This window comes from Salmo salar, chromosome ssa14 (genome assembly GCF_905237065.1).
Source record: "Salmo salar chromosome ssa14, Ssal_v3.1, whole genome shotgun sequence".
NCBI classification, from domain to species: Eukaryota; Metazoa; Chordata; class Actinopteri; order Salmoniformes; family Salmonidae; genus Salmo; species Salmo salar.
In genome coordinates, this window is record NC_059455.1 from 10,145,417 (window position 1) to 10,161,730 (window position 16,314).

The window sequence follows — 16,314 nt, forward strand, 5'->3', positions numbered from 1 at the left end:
CTAGTGGTGCCCAGCCAGGCAAAAATGTGCAATAGTGGGGGATGGGTGAAACACTGTTTTGACTGGTGGCTGGCTGTAAGCTTGAGGCCTCTTCTCTTTTTCCTTTTCATCTGATTGGTGGAACCAAGTGAAGGTTCTTAAACCCAATTTGGGAGGGATGGTTATTATGTGATGGAGCCATTGTGTGCTGGCTCTAAGTACTGTATATGATTGTGAAAGTGAGTTGCCTATTTCTTCATAATTCTATTCTGAGTAGTTGAACACTCCCATTTCTTTATGGACAATATTAAAACATGCAAAGAGACTGGTTGTATAAAATATACATTCACAGAACTGTATGGGATCGAATTATCCAAATTAATACAATATTGGTTTACCATACGTTTTAATCGTTTTGCGTTTTGGGGAAGAAAAAAAAAACATTTCCTGTACACTGCCATCACTGCTCCTTCTTCTATTTGTGACTATGTTTTCTGTTACTCGCTTCAATGAGTGGTGTTTGGAAATACTGTAGCAAGCTGCCTTGGACTGCCCATTTTTGTAGGGAAAGTCGCGTCACTGTGTTGAGTGTCTGAAGCCGTTGGCTTCGAACCGCCTGGCTTTGTATCTTATCTATTAGCGTTAAAATGTTAATTAATTTCCTTGACATATCAATTTTGCAATCTTTGGAAAGAGATAACATGGTTTAGCTTTAACACGTGGATTACAGCGGAAGCCATCTATCAAAAGATTTCAGACAAAGTAGGTAGCTAGCTACTGGATTATGGGGACACATTTTGAAAGAGCAGCTAGCTAGCCTTACTAGCTAACCAGCACCGTTCATATAAGAACGAATCGTGTTTTTTTGTTTTGTTGTTGGAACACAGGAATAAATGCAAAATATTGCGACCCCTTTCTAAAGGTATGCCCTGTAATATGTTTTTGTGACTAACTAGTTAGCTACCGCTAAATCCTTGTTTAGTAATGCCTCATGGTCGCGGGAGAGTGTGGCGAGCGAAAAACCACGTCGCGGTGCCCAGGCTAGCTAGCTAATCACCACGTTAGCTTAGCCTCTTGCGTACAACCGTGTGGGGGATGGGCTTTGTGCTCTTCGCGCTAGCTAGTTAGCAATGTAAACTACGTTAGCTTAGGCTAGCCGGTGAAATAACGCCAACTAACGGTAGCTACTGTAGCTAGCTAACGTTAGACAACATCGTTTTTTAATATTACTGTGGCTAGTTAACGTTATAAATGAGAACCTAAATTGCGCAGTTAGGTAGTTAACGTTAAGTTGCGGATAGTAAATTGTGCCGACTGGTGTAGTGCTAATGTTGTAACGTTGAATATGATTGCGTTTTCTATCACAACTGTACACGAAGGTACTGTACATGTAACGTTACAGTAGTAGCTAGGTAATTATTATTCCCAGTCTGCTGCTTGCGTACTTCTACCAGGGCACTTGTAGCACAAAGGTCCATTGGCTGTATGGATTCAACACTGACCCAGTCTGATAGTATAGCGACACACCCCTCTTGGCCAGTCAGTTTTAACTCTTTCCTCAATCTGCCTGCGTTGGCACTGCAACATTTCCCTTACAATTTCCATGCAATATTGGCAGGTAATATATCAATGCACTGGGATTGTTACGTCCCACTTGTCGTGCATGATTATAAGTTCTGACGTTGCTATGAAAGCATCATCCTCTTGCCATGCTAGCTATATACTTTTAAACAGTATACTCAAGGTTTCACTCTTATGTACTTACTCAGAGAGGGTCAACATGAACAGTGTATAAACTGGAATTAAAAATAAATGCCTTTCGTGAACTAACGCTCACGCTTGACTTTTACAGCACTGACGTTATTGCGGAAACTTACTTACTATGACTGAGATGTGGTTGTCCCACCTAGCTACCTTGAGATGAATGCACTTAACTGTAAGTCACTCTGGATAAGAGCGTCTGCTAAATGACTCAAGTGTAAATGTAATTATTCTGTTCACTGTCTTTGTTCCTAGATTGCTGAGATCCTCCTTTGGACGGTGGAGCAATGAGCTTCTGAAAGACACTTGGATCACATGGTGAGTAGTCTGGGGCTGACATAATCGTATGTAACAGCATGCATAGTGATAGCTGAGAAGTGTTTCTGAAGCAACACACAAGTTGTGCTTTTGTTGAGCTGAGAAGTGTTTCTGAAGCAACACACAAGTTGTGCTTTTGTTGAGCTGAGAAGGGTTTCAGAAGCAACACACAAGTTGTGCTTTTGTCACATTTAGTATATTAGAAAGCATAGTGGTTATCACAGAATCACACTGACATGCCTGAAGATTGCATTGTAAGGATGACTTTCTCCATACTTTGGCTCAAACCTGGACTACCAGAATGCGGAGTTGTTTTGGATATCCCACAGGAGCACATCTCCCATGATGTGTGTCACTTTCCATCAACATAGTCCTTTCTCATCCACTCTGCACTTTGGGTTTTCAAATCCCCAAACAGACCGTCAACTCTTGTGAAGGAGCAGGAGTCTGCAGATGCAGTCACACCCTCGTCAAGGTGTCAGGACTCTGGGGTTGAGGCCTGTACTTCAGTGCATGTCAAACAGAGAGACAACTAACTCACACCAGTGAGCCATATTCGCCCTCCTTGACCCAACTGAATTGTCATCACCCCAAAGAGGCACGAGGGAAACTAGGGCTGGGAGATATATTGAATTAATTCAAATTAATGTTTTAGCGCAATGTTCCAAATGCCTGTATTGCAAAAGTCAAGTATTATTTAATTGTTTTCGTTTCTGAGTGTTTTGTCTTTTTGGTCTCGTCTCCTTCACTCCTTCTGTACTGTGTACTTTCCCACTCGCACACAGACACCAAGCCCCTCCCCCTGCCACTTCCTCTCTGACAACAAGCCGTTTCAACTCGCTATTTGCATTTGAGGTTTGGTCTAACATAATCGGTCATATGGACACCGAAACACATTGAGACATTATTTGTACTGTAATGGAGGAGAACTTAACCTTTATAACGATACCCTTTTTATGTCTCCTCTCCCAAAATTTAGAGCAGACCATACTAAGACGGCAGTATCAATGAATGTGGAAAATTAATACTCAGTTTGTCGCAGGTGGCATTGCAGTACCATGTAGAGTTAGTAGCATTTTAGCCAGACTGTTATGCGCTAGCTGTCTAGTCTGTGTTTTGTAAGGAATTGGCAACTCATTCTGAGAAATAAGCATCTTCTTGTCCAGGTAGGCCACTTGATTTCCACATCTAAATAAAATGATCAGGCTATTTTGTTCAAACAGTTGGAGACGGACTGGAAGGTGTGTCCATTCGCAAGCAAATACAGTGCATTTGGGAAGTATTCAGACCCCTTGACTTTTTCCACATTTTGTTACGTTACAGCCTTTTTTCTTAAATTGATTTTGGTTTAAAAAAAATATATCTATCTATCTATCTATCTATCTATCTATCTATCTATCTATCTATCTATCTATCTATCTATCTATCTATCTATCTATCTATCTATCTATCTATCTATCTATCTATCTATCTATATAGATATCTCCTCATTCTATACACACAATACCCCATAATGACAAAGCAAAAACAGGTTTCTAGAACATTTTGCACATGTATTAAGACCCTTTACTTTTGTGAATCACCTTTGGTAGCGATTACAGCCTCGAATCCAGCCTCGAATCGTCTTGGGTATGACGCTACAATCTTTGCACATGTGTATTTGGGGAGTTTCTCCCATTTTTCTCTCCAGATCCTCTCAAGCTCTGTCAGGTTGGATGGGGAGCGTCGCTGCACAGCTATTTTCAGGTCTCCAGAAACGTTTGATCAGGTTCAAGTCCGGGCCCTGGCTGTGACTTATGGTTGGATTGTGCCATACAAACTGTACTGTTTTAATGCATTCACACTTATAGCCTTGGGCCTCGTGTTCAGCGAGAGAGTGCTGTCCTTGGGCAAAGTGCAAAAGGTGAGATACAGTAGAAGTTACAGTATAGCCCACAGAGAGGCTTGTATACAAACAGACCACAATCCTTTTCACTGAAGTGTGTGGAGGGAATGAAATGGTCCAAGGCTAGAATGGCTGGCATTCTATTGTTATTTTGTTGACGTATTGAACAACAACGCCATAGTTAACATCTCCAATATAAAGTTGAGCTGAGGATCGATGGTTCCAGGGACCTTCTCTTCATTTCAGAGGTTTAAGGCCCACTGTCTTTTAGACCCACTCTCTGTGTGTCTAACCCCAAGGAGTTCTGGAAAACGGTTAAAGACCTGGAGAATAAACCCTCCTCACAGCTGCCCATGTCCCTTGAAGTTGATGATGTGGTTGTTACTGACAAGAAGTACATGGCTGAGCTCTTTAATCACCACTTCATTAAGTCAGGATTTCTATTTGACTCAGCCATGCCTCCTTGCCCGTCCAACATTTCCTCATCTCCCACCCCTTCTAATGTGACTATCACCAATGCTTCTCCCTCTTTTCCCCCTGCCCCGCTACAAAGTTTCTCCCTGCAAGCAGTCACTGAGGTGCTAAAGGAGCCCCTGAAACTTGACCGCAAAAAAACATCTGGGTCCAATGGTTTAGACCCTTCTTTAAAGTTGCTGCCCCTATCATCGCCAAGCCTATCTCCGAACTTTTTAACCTGTCTCTCCTTTCTGGGGAGGTTCCCATTGCCTGGAAGGCAGCCACGGTTCATCCTTTATTTAAAGGGGGAGATCAAGCTGATCCTAACTGTTATAGGCCTATTTCTATTTTGCCCTGTTAATCAAAAGTGTTGCAAAAAACGTAATAATCAACTGACTGGCTTTCTTGATGTCCATAGTATTCTCTCTGGTATGCAATCTGGTTCCCGCTCTGGTTACAGATATGTCAGTGCAACCTTAAAGGTCCTCAATGATGTCACCATTGCCCTTGATTCAAAGCAATGTTGTTCTGCTATTTTTATTGACTTGGCCAAAGCTTTTGATACGGTAGACCTTTCCGTTCTTGTGGGCCGGCTAAGGAGTATTTGGCCTGGTTTGCTAACTACCTCAGAGTGCAGTGTATAAAGTCAGAAAATCTTCTGTCTCAGCAACTGTCTGTCACCAAGGGAGTACCCCAAGGCTCAATCCTTGGCCCCACGCTCTTCTCAATTTACATCAACAACATAGCTCAGGCAGTAGGAAACTCTCTCATCCATTTATATGCAGATGATACAGTCTTATACTCAGCTGGCCCCTCCCCAGATTTTGTGTTAAATGCTCTACAACAAAGCTTTCTTGGTGTCCAACAAGCTTTCTCTGACCTTAACCTTGTTCTGAACACCTTTAAATCAAAGGTCATGTGGTTTGGTAAGAAGAATGCCCCTCTCCCCACAGGTGTGACTACTACCTCTGATGGTTTAGAGCTTGAGGTAGTCACCTCATACAAGTACTTGTGAGTATGGCTAGACTGTCCTTCTCGCAGCACATATCAAAGCTGCAGGCTAAAGTTCAATCTAGACTTGGTTTCCTCTATCATAATCGCTCCTCTTTCACCCCAGCTGCCAAACTAACCCTGATTCAGATGTCCATCTTACCCATGCTAGATTACGGAGACATAATTTATAGATCGGCAGGTAAGGGTGCTCTCGAGCGGCTAGATGTTCTTTACCATTCGGCCATCAGATTTGCCACCAATGCTCCTTATAGGATACATCACTGCACTCTATACTCCTCTGTAAACTGGTCTCTGTATACCCGTCAAAGACACACTGGTTGATGCTTATTTATAAACCCCCCCCCCCCCCCGTTCTGTCAGTCACATTCTGTTAAAGGTCCCCAAAGCGCACACATCCCTGGGTTGCTCGTCTTTTCAGTTCACTGCAGCTAGCCACTAGAAAGAGCTGCAACAAACTCAAACTGGACAGTTACCTCAATCTCTTCATTCAAAGACTCAATCATGGACACACTTACTTTCAATTGTGGTTGCTTTGGTTGATGTATTGTTGTCTCTACCTTCTTGCCCTTTGTGCTGTTGTCTTTGCCCAATAATGTTTGTACCATGTTCTGTGCTGCTACCATGTTGTCATGTTGTGTTGCTACCATGCTGTGTTGTCATGTGTTGCTGCCATGCTATGTTGTTGTATTAGGTCTCTCTTTATGTAGTGTTGCCTCTTGTCGTGATGTGTGTTGTCCTATATTTATATATTTGTAATGTTATTTTTAATCCCAGCCCCCGTCATTGTAAATAAGAATTTGTTAACTGACTTGGTTAAATAAAGGTTACATATAAAAATTTAAAAAAGGCCAAGGAGGATGCAGGCTATAGTCTGGCTTAACCTCACTAATCCTGGCCAGAGGGATGGTGTTTTTCAGCAGCTAGAAGTTAGAATGACACCCTGGCTCTTTCTCAATTTGTCTTTCCAATGCATTTTGAGGAGGTGGCGAGGAGAGAGGTGTGGAATCAAGGAACGGTACCCTGCCTGTTATTGGTATGGGACACGAGAAGAGCAGTGTACTCGGCATATAACATACACCTGTTGTGTATTATGTATGTGAAAAAATAAAATACACTTTTTAGATTTATTTCTCAGGATCTACAGTTGAAGTCGGAAGTTAGGTTGGAGTCTTTTAAAACTCGTTTTTCAACCACTCCACAAATTTCTTGTTAACCTCTCTGGGCTAGGTGGGACAAATTCGTCCCACCTACGTAACAGCCAGTTGAATCCTGTGGCGCGATTTTCAAAACCTTTGAAATGCTATTACTTCAATTTCTCAAACATATGACTATTTTACAGCTATTTAAAGACAAGACTCTCGTTAATCTAACCACACTGTCCGATTTCAAAAAGGCTTTACAACGAAAGCAAAACATTAGATTATGTCAGCAGAGTACCCAGCCAGAAATAATCAGACACCCATTTTTCAAGCTAGCATATAATGTCACAAAAACCCAGAAGACAGCTAAATGCAGCACTAACCTTTGATGATCTTCATCAGATGACAACCCTAGGACATTATGTTATACAATACATGCATGTTTTGTTCAATCAAGTTCATATTTTATATCAAAAAACAGCTTTTTACATTAGCATGTGACGTTCAGAACTAGCATACCCCCCGCAAACTTCCGGCGAATTCACTAACAATTTATTAAATTACTCACGATAAACGTTCACAAAAAGCATAACAATTATTTTAAGAATTATAGATACAGACCTCCTCTATGCACTCGATATGTCCGATTTTAAAATAGCTTTTTGGTGAAAGCACATTTTGCAATATTCTAAGTACATAGCCCAGGCATCACGGGCTAGCTATTTAGACACCCGGCAAGTTTAGCACTCACCAATATCAGGTTTACTATTATAAAAGTTTGATTACCTTTTGTTGTCTTCGTCAGAATGCACTCCCAGGACTGCTACTTCAATAACAAATGTTGGTTTGGTCCAAAATAATCCATCGTTATATCCGAATAGCGGCGTTTTGTTCGTGCGTCCCAGACACTATCTGAAATGGTAAATCAGGGTCGCGCGCATGGCGCAATTCGTGACAAAAAAATTCTAAATATTCCATTACCGTACTTCGAAGCATGTCAACCGCTGTTTAAAATCCAATTTTATGCCATTTTTCTCGTAAAAAAGCGATAATATTCCGACCGGGAATGTCCATTTAGCTAAACAGAGGAAAGTAAACAAAGCTTTCGGTCGACGCGGGCACGAGCCTGAGTCTCACAGTACTGTAACCAGCCACTACCCAAACGCGCTACTTTTTTTCAGCCAGAGCCTGCAAAGCCACGATTCAGCTTTTTACCGCCTTCTGAGACCCTATGGCAGCCGTAGGAAGTGTCACGGGACAGCTAAGATCCTCACTCTTCAATAAACAGAGACAAGAAGAACGACACCTTGTCAGACAGGCCACTTCCTGCATGAAACCTTCTCAGTTTTTTGCCTGCCAAATGAGTTCTGTTATACTCACAGACACCATTCAAACAGTTTTAGAAACTTTAGGGTGTTTTCTATCCATATGTAATAAGTATATGCATATTCTAGTTACTGGGTAGGAGTGGTAACCAGATTAAATCGGGTACGTTTTTTATCCGGCGGTGTAAATACTGCCCCCTAGCCCTAACAGGTTAACAAACTAGTTTTGACAAGTCGGTTAGGACATATACTTTGTGCATGACACAAGTAATCCAACAACCGTTTACAGACAGATTATTTCATTTATAATTCGCTGTATCACAATTCCAGTGGGTCAGAAGTTGACTGTGCCTTTAAACAGCTTGTAAAATTCCAGAAAATGATGTCATTGCTTTAGAAGCTTCTGATAGGCTAATTGACATAATTTGAGTCAGTTGGAGGTCTACCTGTGGATGTATTTCAAGGCCTACCTTCAAACCCAGTGCCCTTTTGCTTGACATCATTGGAAAATCGAAAGAAATCAGACAAGGCCGCAGATAAAAAAATTGTAGACCTTCACAAGTCTGGTTCATCTTTGGGAGCAATTTCCAAACATCTGAAGATACCACGTTCATCTGTACAAACAATAGTATGCCAGTATGAACACCATGGGACCACGCAGCCGTCATACCGATCAGGAAGGAGACGCGTTCTGTCTCCTAGAGATGAATGTACTTTGGTGTGAAAAGTGCAAATCAATCCCTCAACAACATCAAAAGACCTTGTGAAGATGCTGGAGGAAACGGGTACAAAAGTTTCAATATCCACAGTAAAACGAGTCCTATATCGACATAACCTGAAAGGCCACTCAGCAAGGAAGAAGCCACTGCTCCAAAACGGCCATAAAAAATCCAGACTACGGTTTGCAACTGCACATGGGAACAAAGGTCGTACTTTTTGGAGAAATGTCCTCTGGTCTGATAAAACAGAAATAGAACTGTTTGGCTGTAATGACCATCGTTATGTTTGGAGGAAAAAGGGGAGGCTTGCAAGCCGAAGAACACCATCCCAACCGTGAAGCACAGGGGTGGCAGCATCATGTTGTAGGGGTGCTTTGCTGCAGGAGGGACAGGTGCACTTCACAAACTAGATGGCATCATGAGGAAAGAAAATTATGTAAATATATTGAAGCAACATCTCAAGACATCAGTCAGGAAGTTCAAGCTTAGTCGCAAATGGGTCTTCCAAATGGACAATGACCCCAAGCATACTTCCAAAGTTGTGGCAAAATTGCTTAAGGACAACAAAGTCAAGGTATTGGAGTGGCCATCACAAAGCCCTGACCTCATCCTATAGAAAATGTATGGGCAGAATTGAAAAAGCGTGTCCGAGCAAGGAGGCCTACAAACCTGACTCAATTACACCAGCTCTGTCAGGAGGAAAGGGCCAAAATTCACCCAAGTTATTGTGAGAAGCTTGTGGAAGGTTTGACCCAAGTTAAACAATTTAAAGGCAATGCTACACTCAATTAGTATTTGGTATGTAAACTTTTGATCCACTGGGAATGTGATGAAAGAAATAAAAGCTGAAATAAATCACTCTCTATTATTCTGACATTTCATGTTCTTAAAATAAAGTGGTGATCCTAACTGACCAGAGAAAGGGAATTTTTACTAGGATTAAATGTCAGGAATTGTGAAAAACTGAGTTGAAATATATTTGGCTAAGCTGTATGTAAACATCCGACTTCAACTGTATATCTTGAAATGTAGACACACCGCTTGTTTCTCAGCGACCTCACCCCTCATAGTCAATGTGAATAGGACCAACTATGGGTGTCTCCTGTGTGTTATCCCGAATGTACAACCAAACCCATCAGCTGTACCCGTGACTAATGCCACATATTGTAACACGATCCCATTCCCATCATTGTCATGATTGTCTGTGCGTCGTGAAGTGCATCGCATTCTCCAGAGTCCAAGGCTCTCTTGATTTGATTACCATTAGATATCCTCATTTCTGTTCTGTGTGTACTTTTCAGTGGGCTAGCATGATGAAGTGCTAGAAGTTCCTATCCAGCCATCCTACACGTCCCTGTTTATTTCCACGCCCTGTTTAAACAGTGTGTGGCTCACTTGAATAAATACGCATCTCAGGGATACAAACTATGCGGGATGTTATTCCTAACCCCCCCGTTTCCTTTCCCCCAGTGGTTTTGTCTACATGAATCAGCCTGCCCTCTTAAGGAGGGCTCAGTAATTATTTCCAGTTGTGGGGGTAATGAATGGAAACTGGTGCCTTGCCTGAGGGCCAGGATGGAATTTACCTCCATGATTGTACTGCCAATTGATGATGATAACTTTGGCCGTAACCAGAGTGTTACGAATTTGCCCCAAAGTAGGTCAGGCAAGGTAAGGGATCAAAAGGTGTGCCCATTTGATATGGTGTTACATAGTGGAGTTATGTCATCTGTTGGCAGGGCTACAGACTGAGACCATTTTGTCACATTTTGTGACCCTTTGACTTAGCTGTGCAAGTAAACATTTTTAAATTGGTCGCAATGGTGCAACCTGCACATTCTACTTTGTCACCTCAATCAAAACATTCAAATTTTGGGGCAGATAAAACCATTAATTTGTTAAACAGTAAAGTGCATTATCCTCATGATTCCTGTAAGTGTCTGCCCTGCTGCTGTGCCTGCCTGTTTAGCTGGGGCTTGCTGTTGTAATGTGCAAGCCTCTGTCCCCCCTCATGATTGTATAATGGTGATGGGGGGAAAATAACGCTAGTTACATATCACAACATTATTTTTGGACACCATTATATTGATACTTGGAGGAGTCAAAGTATCGGTTTTAGATATTAGCTAACGCTAGTCAGCTGTACTAGTGCCAAAACGCCGGTATTTTACACCCTATAGCTTGTTCTCCGTCTTTTTAAATAGTGAGCCATGTTTTCAGCACTTTTATTTCCGTGACAGAAACTAATTTTTCTCATGCTCTCTTGTCTGCAGCAGACATAATGAGCAATATGTTTGGAGAATCAGATCGCAGTATCGAATCACAATACATATAGAATCGTGAGAATCGCAATACATATCGTATCGGTATCGTGATAATATTGTGTCGTCAGGTCAATGGCATTTCCCAGCCCTGTTGTATAATATTTCAAAATACAATGGGGGGAAAAAACACAACTTTGGTAGCAACTAGTGTCGCTATTAAATAGAGAGACTGCCCCTAAAAAGCTATTTCTCGTTTTCAAAATCGCCTGTGTGTCGTCTAATATTCTAGTGTCGAAATTTGTTTCCAACTTTGTGGCAACAGTTTGCGGAATGCCCTTTCCAGTTTCAACTTGACATTGCCCCCTTGCGAAATGCGATGTCCATACAGAAATGTTTTGTGAAGATCGGTGTGGAAGACTTTGACTGGCCTGCACAGAGCCCTGACCTCAACCCCTTCGAACACCGTTGGGATGAATTGGAACGCCGACTGCGAACCAGGTCTAAGCGCTCAACATCGGTGCCCAACCTCACTAATGGAAGCAAGTCCCTGCAACAATGTTCCAACATCTAGTGGAAAGCCTTCCCAGAAGAGTGGAGGTTGTTATAGCAGCAAAGGGGAGACCAACTCCATATTGATGTCCATGATTTTGGGATGAGATATTTGACAAGCAGGCATGTGTGACACTGCAAATATGTTTAGGGGGTGCCACCAAATCATGGGCTGGTGCCACTAACTGAAACAGTTAGAGGCACCAGTGCCACCAGGGGTAAATGTTAGTGTGGAACTCTGCGTTGTGAGTTCATGTCATTTTACACCTTGTTTTATTGACTTGGGAATTGACTCAGGGTATTTGCATGGATCTACTATCATTGACTTTCAACATGTAGTCTAGATTGTAAATGTTGCCACTCGCCAAGACTCCCAAGTTCAAAAGCAAGCTCAGTTCCAACTAGATGCCTAGTCACTAATCAGTGTAGTGGTAAGCTGAAGCCCATCGGCAAGCGTCCAAATGTTCAACCATGACGAAGGCACTGGGTTCATTTGAAGTGTCTGTTTTAATCTGTTAATAAGTATCTGAGTATAACACAAGCTGGCCAGCATTCATATTTTGTCAGGCTGTGTTGTAACTGTGCGTGTGTTCTCTCTTTCTCTTTCTCTTTCTCTCTCTCTTTCTCTCTCTTTCTCTCTCTCTTTCTCTCTCTCTTTCTCTCTCTCTTTCTCTCTCTCTTTCTCTCTCCTTTCTTTCTTTCTTTCTTTCTTTCTTTCTTTCTTTCTCTCTCTCTTTCTCTCTTTCTTTCTCTCTCTCTTTCTCTCTCTCTCTCTCTCTCTCTTTCTTTCTTTCTTTCTTTCTTTCTTTCTTTCTTTCTTTCTTTCTTTCTTTCTTTCTTTCTTTCTTTCTTTCTTTCTTTCTTTCTTTCTTTCTTTCTTTCTTTCTTTCTTTCTTTCTTTCTTTCTTTCTTTCTTTCTTTCTTTCTTTCTTTCTTTCTTTCTTTCTTTCTTTCTTTCTTTCTTTCTTTCTTTCTTTCTTTCTTTCTTTCTTTCTTTCTTTCTTTCTTTCTTTCTTTCTTTCTAGGCTCCCATTCCCTTCGCTGACCCCATGGTTTGACCACCAGGATTAAAAATGAGCATTAGCAGTGATGAGGTCAACTTCCTGGTGTACAGATACCTGCAAGAGTCAGGTAAGACCCACATCTGATCTACAGTGCCTTCGGAAAGTATTCAGACTCCTTGACTTTATATAACATTTTGTTACGTTATATAGCGTTATTCCAAAATGGATTTAAAAAAAATCCTCATCAATCTACAAACTACCCCATAATGACAAAGCAAAAAATGTGTTTTGGAAATGTTTGCAAAAATAAAAATGGAAAGTTGGCTTGGTTTTTGCTCTGACAGGTGTGTACCTTTCCAAATCATGTCCAATCAATTGAATTTACCACACAGGACTCCAATAAAGGAAGATCAATGGAAACAGGATGCACCTGAGCTCAATTTCAAGTCTCATAGCAAAGGGTCTGAATACTTATGTAAATTAGTTATTTCATTTTTTATACATTTGCAAAAATGTCAAGAACTGTTTTCACTTTGTCATTATGGGGTATTGTGTGGCGATTTGATGAGGAAATGTTTTTATTTAATCCACTTCAAAATAAGGCTGTAACTTAACAAAAGGGGGAAGGGGTCTGAGTACTTTCTGAATGCACTGTATATCTACTAGAGGTCGACCGATTAATCGGAATGGCCGGTTAATTAGGGCCGATTTCAAGTTTTCATAAGTTTGGAAATCGGTATTTTTGGACGCCAATTTTTTATTTTTATTATTTATTTAGATTTTTTACTTTTTTAATTATTATTATTTTGTAAAATTATTATTATTAAAAAAAAAAAAAACATTAATTTTTTTTTTTTTTTTAAATGTTTTTATTTAACTAGGCAAGTCAGTTAAGAACACATTCTTATTTTCAATGACGGCCTAGGAACGGTGGGTTAACTGCCTTGTTCAGGGGCAGAACGACAGATTTTTACCTTGTCAGCTCAGGGATTCAATCTTGTAACCTAACGTTAACTAGTCCAACGCTCTAACCACCTGCTTTACATTGCACTCCACGAGGAGCCTGCCTGTTACGCGAATGCAGTAAGAAGCCAAGGTAAGTTGCTAGCTAGCATTAAACTTATCTTATAAAAATCAATCAATCATATTCACTAGTTAACTACACATGGTTGATGATATTAGTAGTTTATTTAGCCTGTCCTGCGTTGCATATAATCGCTTAGGTACACGTTGCTCCAACCATAAACATCAATGCCTTTCTTAAAATTAATACACAAGTATATATTTTTAAACCTGCATATTTAGTTAAGCTCTTACATCTAGACGTTCCGCTAGCGGAACACCTGCTCCAATATCCAATGATAGGCGTGGCGCGAATTACAAATTCCTCAAAAATACAAAAACTTCAATTTTTCAAACATATGACTATTTCACAGCATTTTAAAGACAAGACTCTCCTTTATCTAACCACACTGTCCGATTTCAAAAAGGCTTTACAGCGAAAGCAAAACATTAGATTATGTCAGCAGAGTACCAAGCCAGAAATAATCAGACACCCATTTTTCAAGCTAGCATATAATGTCACAAAAACCCAGAAGACAGCTAAATGCAGCACTAACCTTTGATCTTCATCAGATGACACACCTAGGACATTATGTTATACAATACATGCATGTTTTGTTCAATGAAGTTCATATTTATATCAAAAAACAGCTTTTTACATTAGCATGTGACGTTCAGAACTAGCATACCCCCCGCAAACTTCCGGGGAATTCGCTAACAATTTACTAAATTACTCACGATAAAAGTTCACAAAAAGCATGACAATTATTTTAAGAATCATAGATACAGAACTCCTCTATGCACTCGATATGTCCGATTTTAAAATAGCTTTTTGGTGAAAGCACATTTTGCAATATTCTAAGTACATAGCCCAGGCATCACGGGCTAGCTATTTAGACACCCGGCAAGTTTAGCCTTCACCAAAATCAGATTTACTATTATAAAAGTTTGATTACCTTTTGTTGTCTTCGTCAGAATGCACTCCCAGGACTGCTACTTCAATAACAAATGTTGGTTTGGTCCAAAATAATCCATCGTTATATCCGAATAGCGGCGTTTTGTTCGTGCGTCCCAGACGTAAATCAGGGTCGCGCACATGGTGCAATTCGTGACAAAAAAAAATCTAAATATTCCATTACCGTACTTCGAAGCATGTCAATCGCTGTTTAAAATCAATTTTTATGCAATTTATCTCGTAAAAAAGCGATAATATTCCGACCGGGAATCTCCTTTTCGGCAAACAGAGGAAAAATCACAAAGACGGGGGCGGCCAGGGCACGCGCCTAAGCCCACAGTCCCTTGATCGGCCACTTGAGAAAGGCGATAATGTGTTTCAGCCTGGGGCTGGGATGACGACATTATGTTTTTTCCCGGGCTCTGAGCGCCCATGGAAGCCGTAGGAAGTGTCACGTTAGAGCAGAGATCCTTTGTAAAAGATAGAGATGGCAAAGAAGTTCAAGAAATGGTCAGACAGGCCACTTCCTGTAAAGGAATCTCTCAGGTTTTGACCTGCCATTTGAGTTCTGTTATACTCACAGACACCATTCAAACAGTTTTAGAAACTTTGGAGTGTTTTCTATCCAAAGCCAATAATTATATGCATATTCTAGTTACTGGGCAGGAGTAGTAACCAGATTAAATCGGGTATGGTTTTTTATCCAGCCGTGAAAATACTGCCCCCTAGCCATAACAGGTTAATATTGCCTGCTAACATGAATTTCTTTTAACTAGGGAAAATGTGTCACTTCTCTTGCAAACAGTGTCAGGGTATATGCAGCAGTTTGTAAACTGTCTTTATTACTGCCAGACCTCTCCCCGTCTTTGCAACCATTCAATCTATATGTTTTGACCATGACAGTTTACAATGTAAGGTAACGCCAAGTAATTTAGTCTCCTTAACTTCTTCAACACCCACACCATTCATTACCAGATTCAGCTGTGGTATAGCACTTAAGGAATGAATTGTACCAAATACAATGCTCTTAGTTTTAGAGATGTTCAGGACTAGTTTATTACTGGCCACCCATTCTAAAACACTGTCATTCTTTGTTAAGGGTTTCAGTGACCTCATTAGCTGTGGTTGCTGATGCGTATATGGTTGAATCATCAGCATACATGGACACACATGCTTTGTTTAATGCCAGTGGCAGTCATTGGTTAAAAATAGAAAAGAGTAGAGGGCCTAGAGAGCTGCCCTGCGGTACACCACACGTTATATGTTTGACATTAGAGAAGCTTCCATTAAAGAAAACCCTTTTGAGTTCTATTAGATTGCCAAATCGTGGATTCAGAACTGAGGTTGAAAAGCCATAACACATGTTTTTTCAACAAGAAGTTATGGTCAATATTATCAAAGGCTGCACTGAAATCTAACAGTACAGCTCCCACTATCTTCTTATCAATTTCTTTCAACCAATCATCAGTCATTTGTGTCAGTGCAGTACATGTTGAGTGCCCTTCTCTACAAGCATGCTGAAAGTCTTTGGTTAATTTGTTTACAGAGAAATAGCATTGTATTTGGTCAAACACAATTTTTTCCATACAGTTTGCTAAGAGCTGGCAGCAAGCTTATAGGTCTGCTGTTAGAACCAGTAAAGGCCGCTTTACCACTCTTGGGTAGCGGAATTACTTTGGCTTCCCTCCAGGCCTTAGGACAAAGACTTTCCTATAGTCTCAGATAAAAAAAAAATGACAGATAGGAGTGGTTATAGAGTCAGCTTCCGATTTACATTGTGTTGTAGTCGGTTCTGGAAATAAGTGTCTCACCCTTTTGAAAATAGTTTTTTGAACTATTTGGGAAAGCAATACATTTTCCATTATCAGATCTGCAATTTATCTA

General features: G+C 40.7%; 1 protein-coding gene across 3 annotated transcripts in view; it reads left to right on the plus strand.

The window, feature by feature from the left end:
• The first annotated feature begins 481 nt into the window (after positions 1 to 481).
• LOC106568749 (F-box-like/WD repeat-containing protein TBL1XR1) overlaps positions 482 to 16,314 on the plus strand; it is a 45,297-nt gene continuing 29,464 nt past the window's right edge. Inside the window, exons 1-3 of one of the 3 annotated variants that reach the window (XM_014139369.2) lie at positions 482 to 741; positions 1,996 to 2,058; positions 12,435 to 12,540. In XM_014139369.2, the coding sequence (XP_013994844.2) occupies positions 12,483 to 12,540 (58 nt within the window). In that variant the 5' untranslated portion in view covers positions 482 to 741; positions 1,996 to 2,058; positions 12,435 to 12,482. Of the gene's footprint in view, positions 902 to 1,876; positions 1,916 to 1,995; positions 2,059 to 12,434; positions 12,541 to 16,314 lie in introns of those variants that run through there. The other 2 variants (XM_014139370.2, XM_014139371.2) reach the window with 2 other exon arrangements.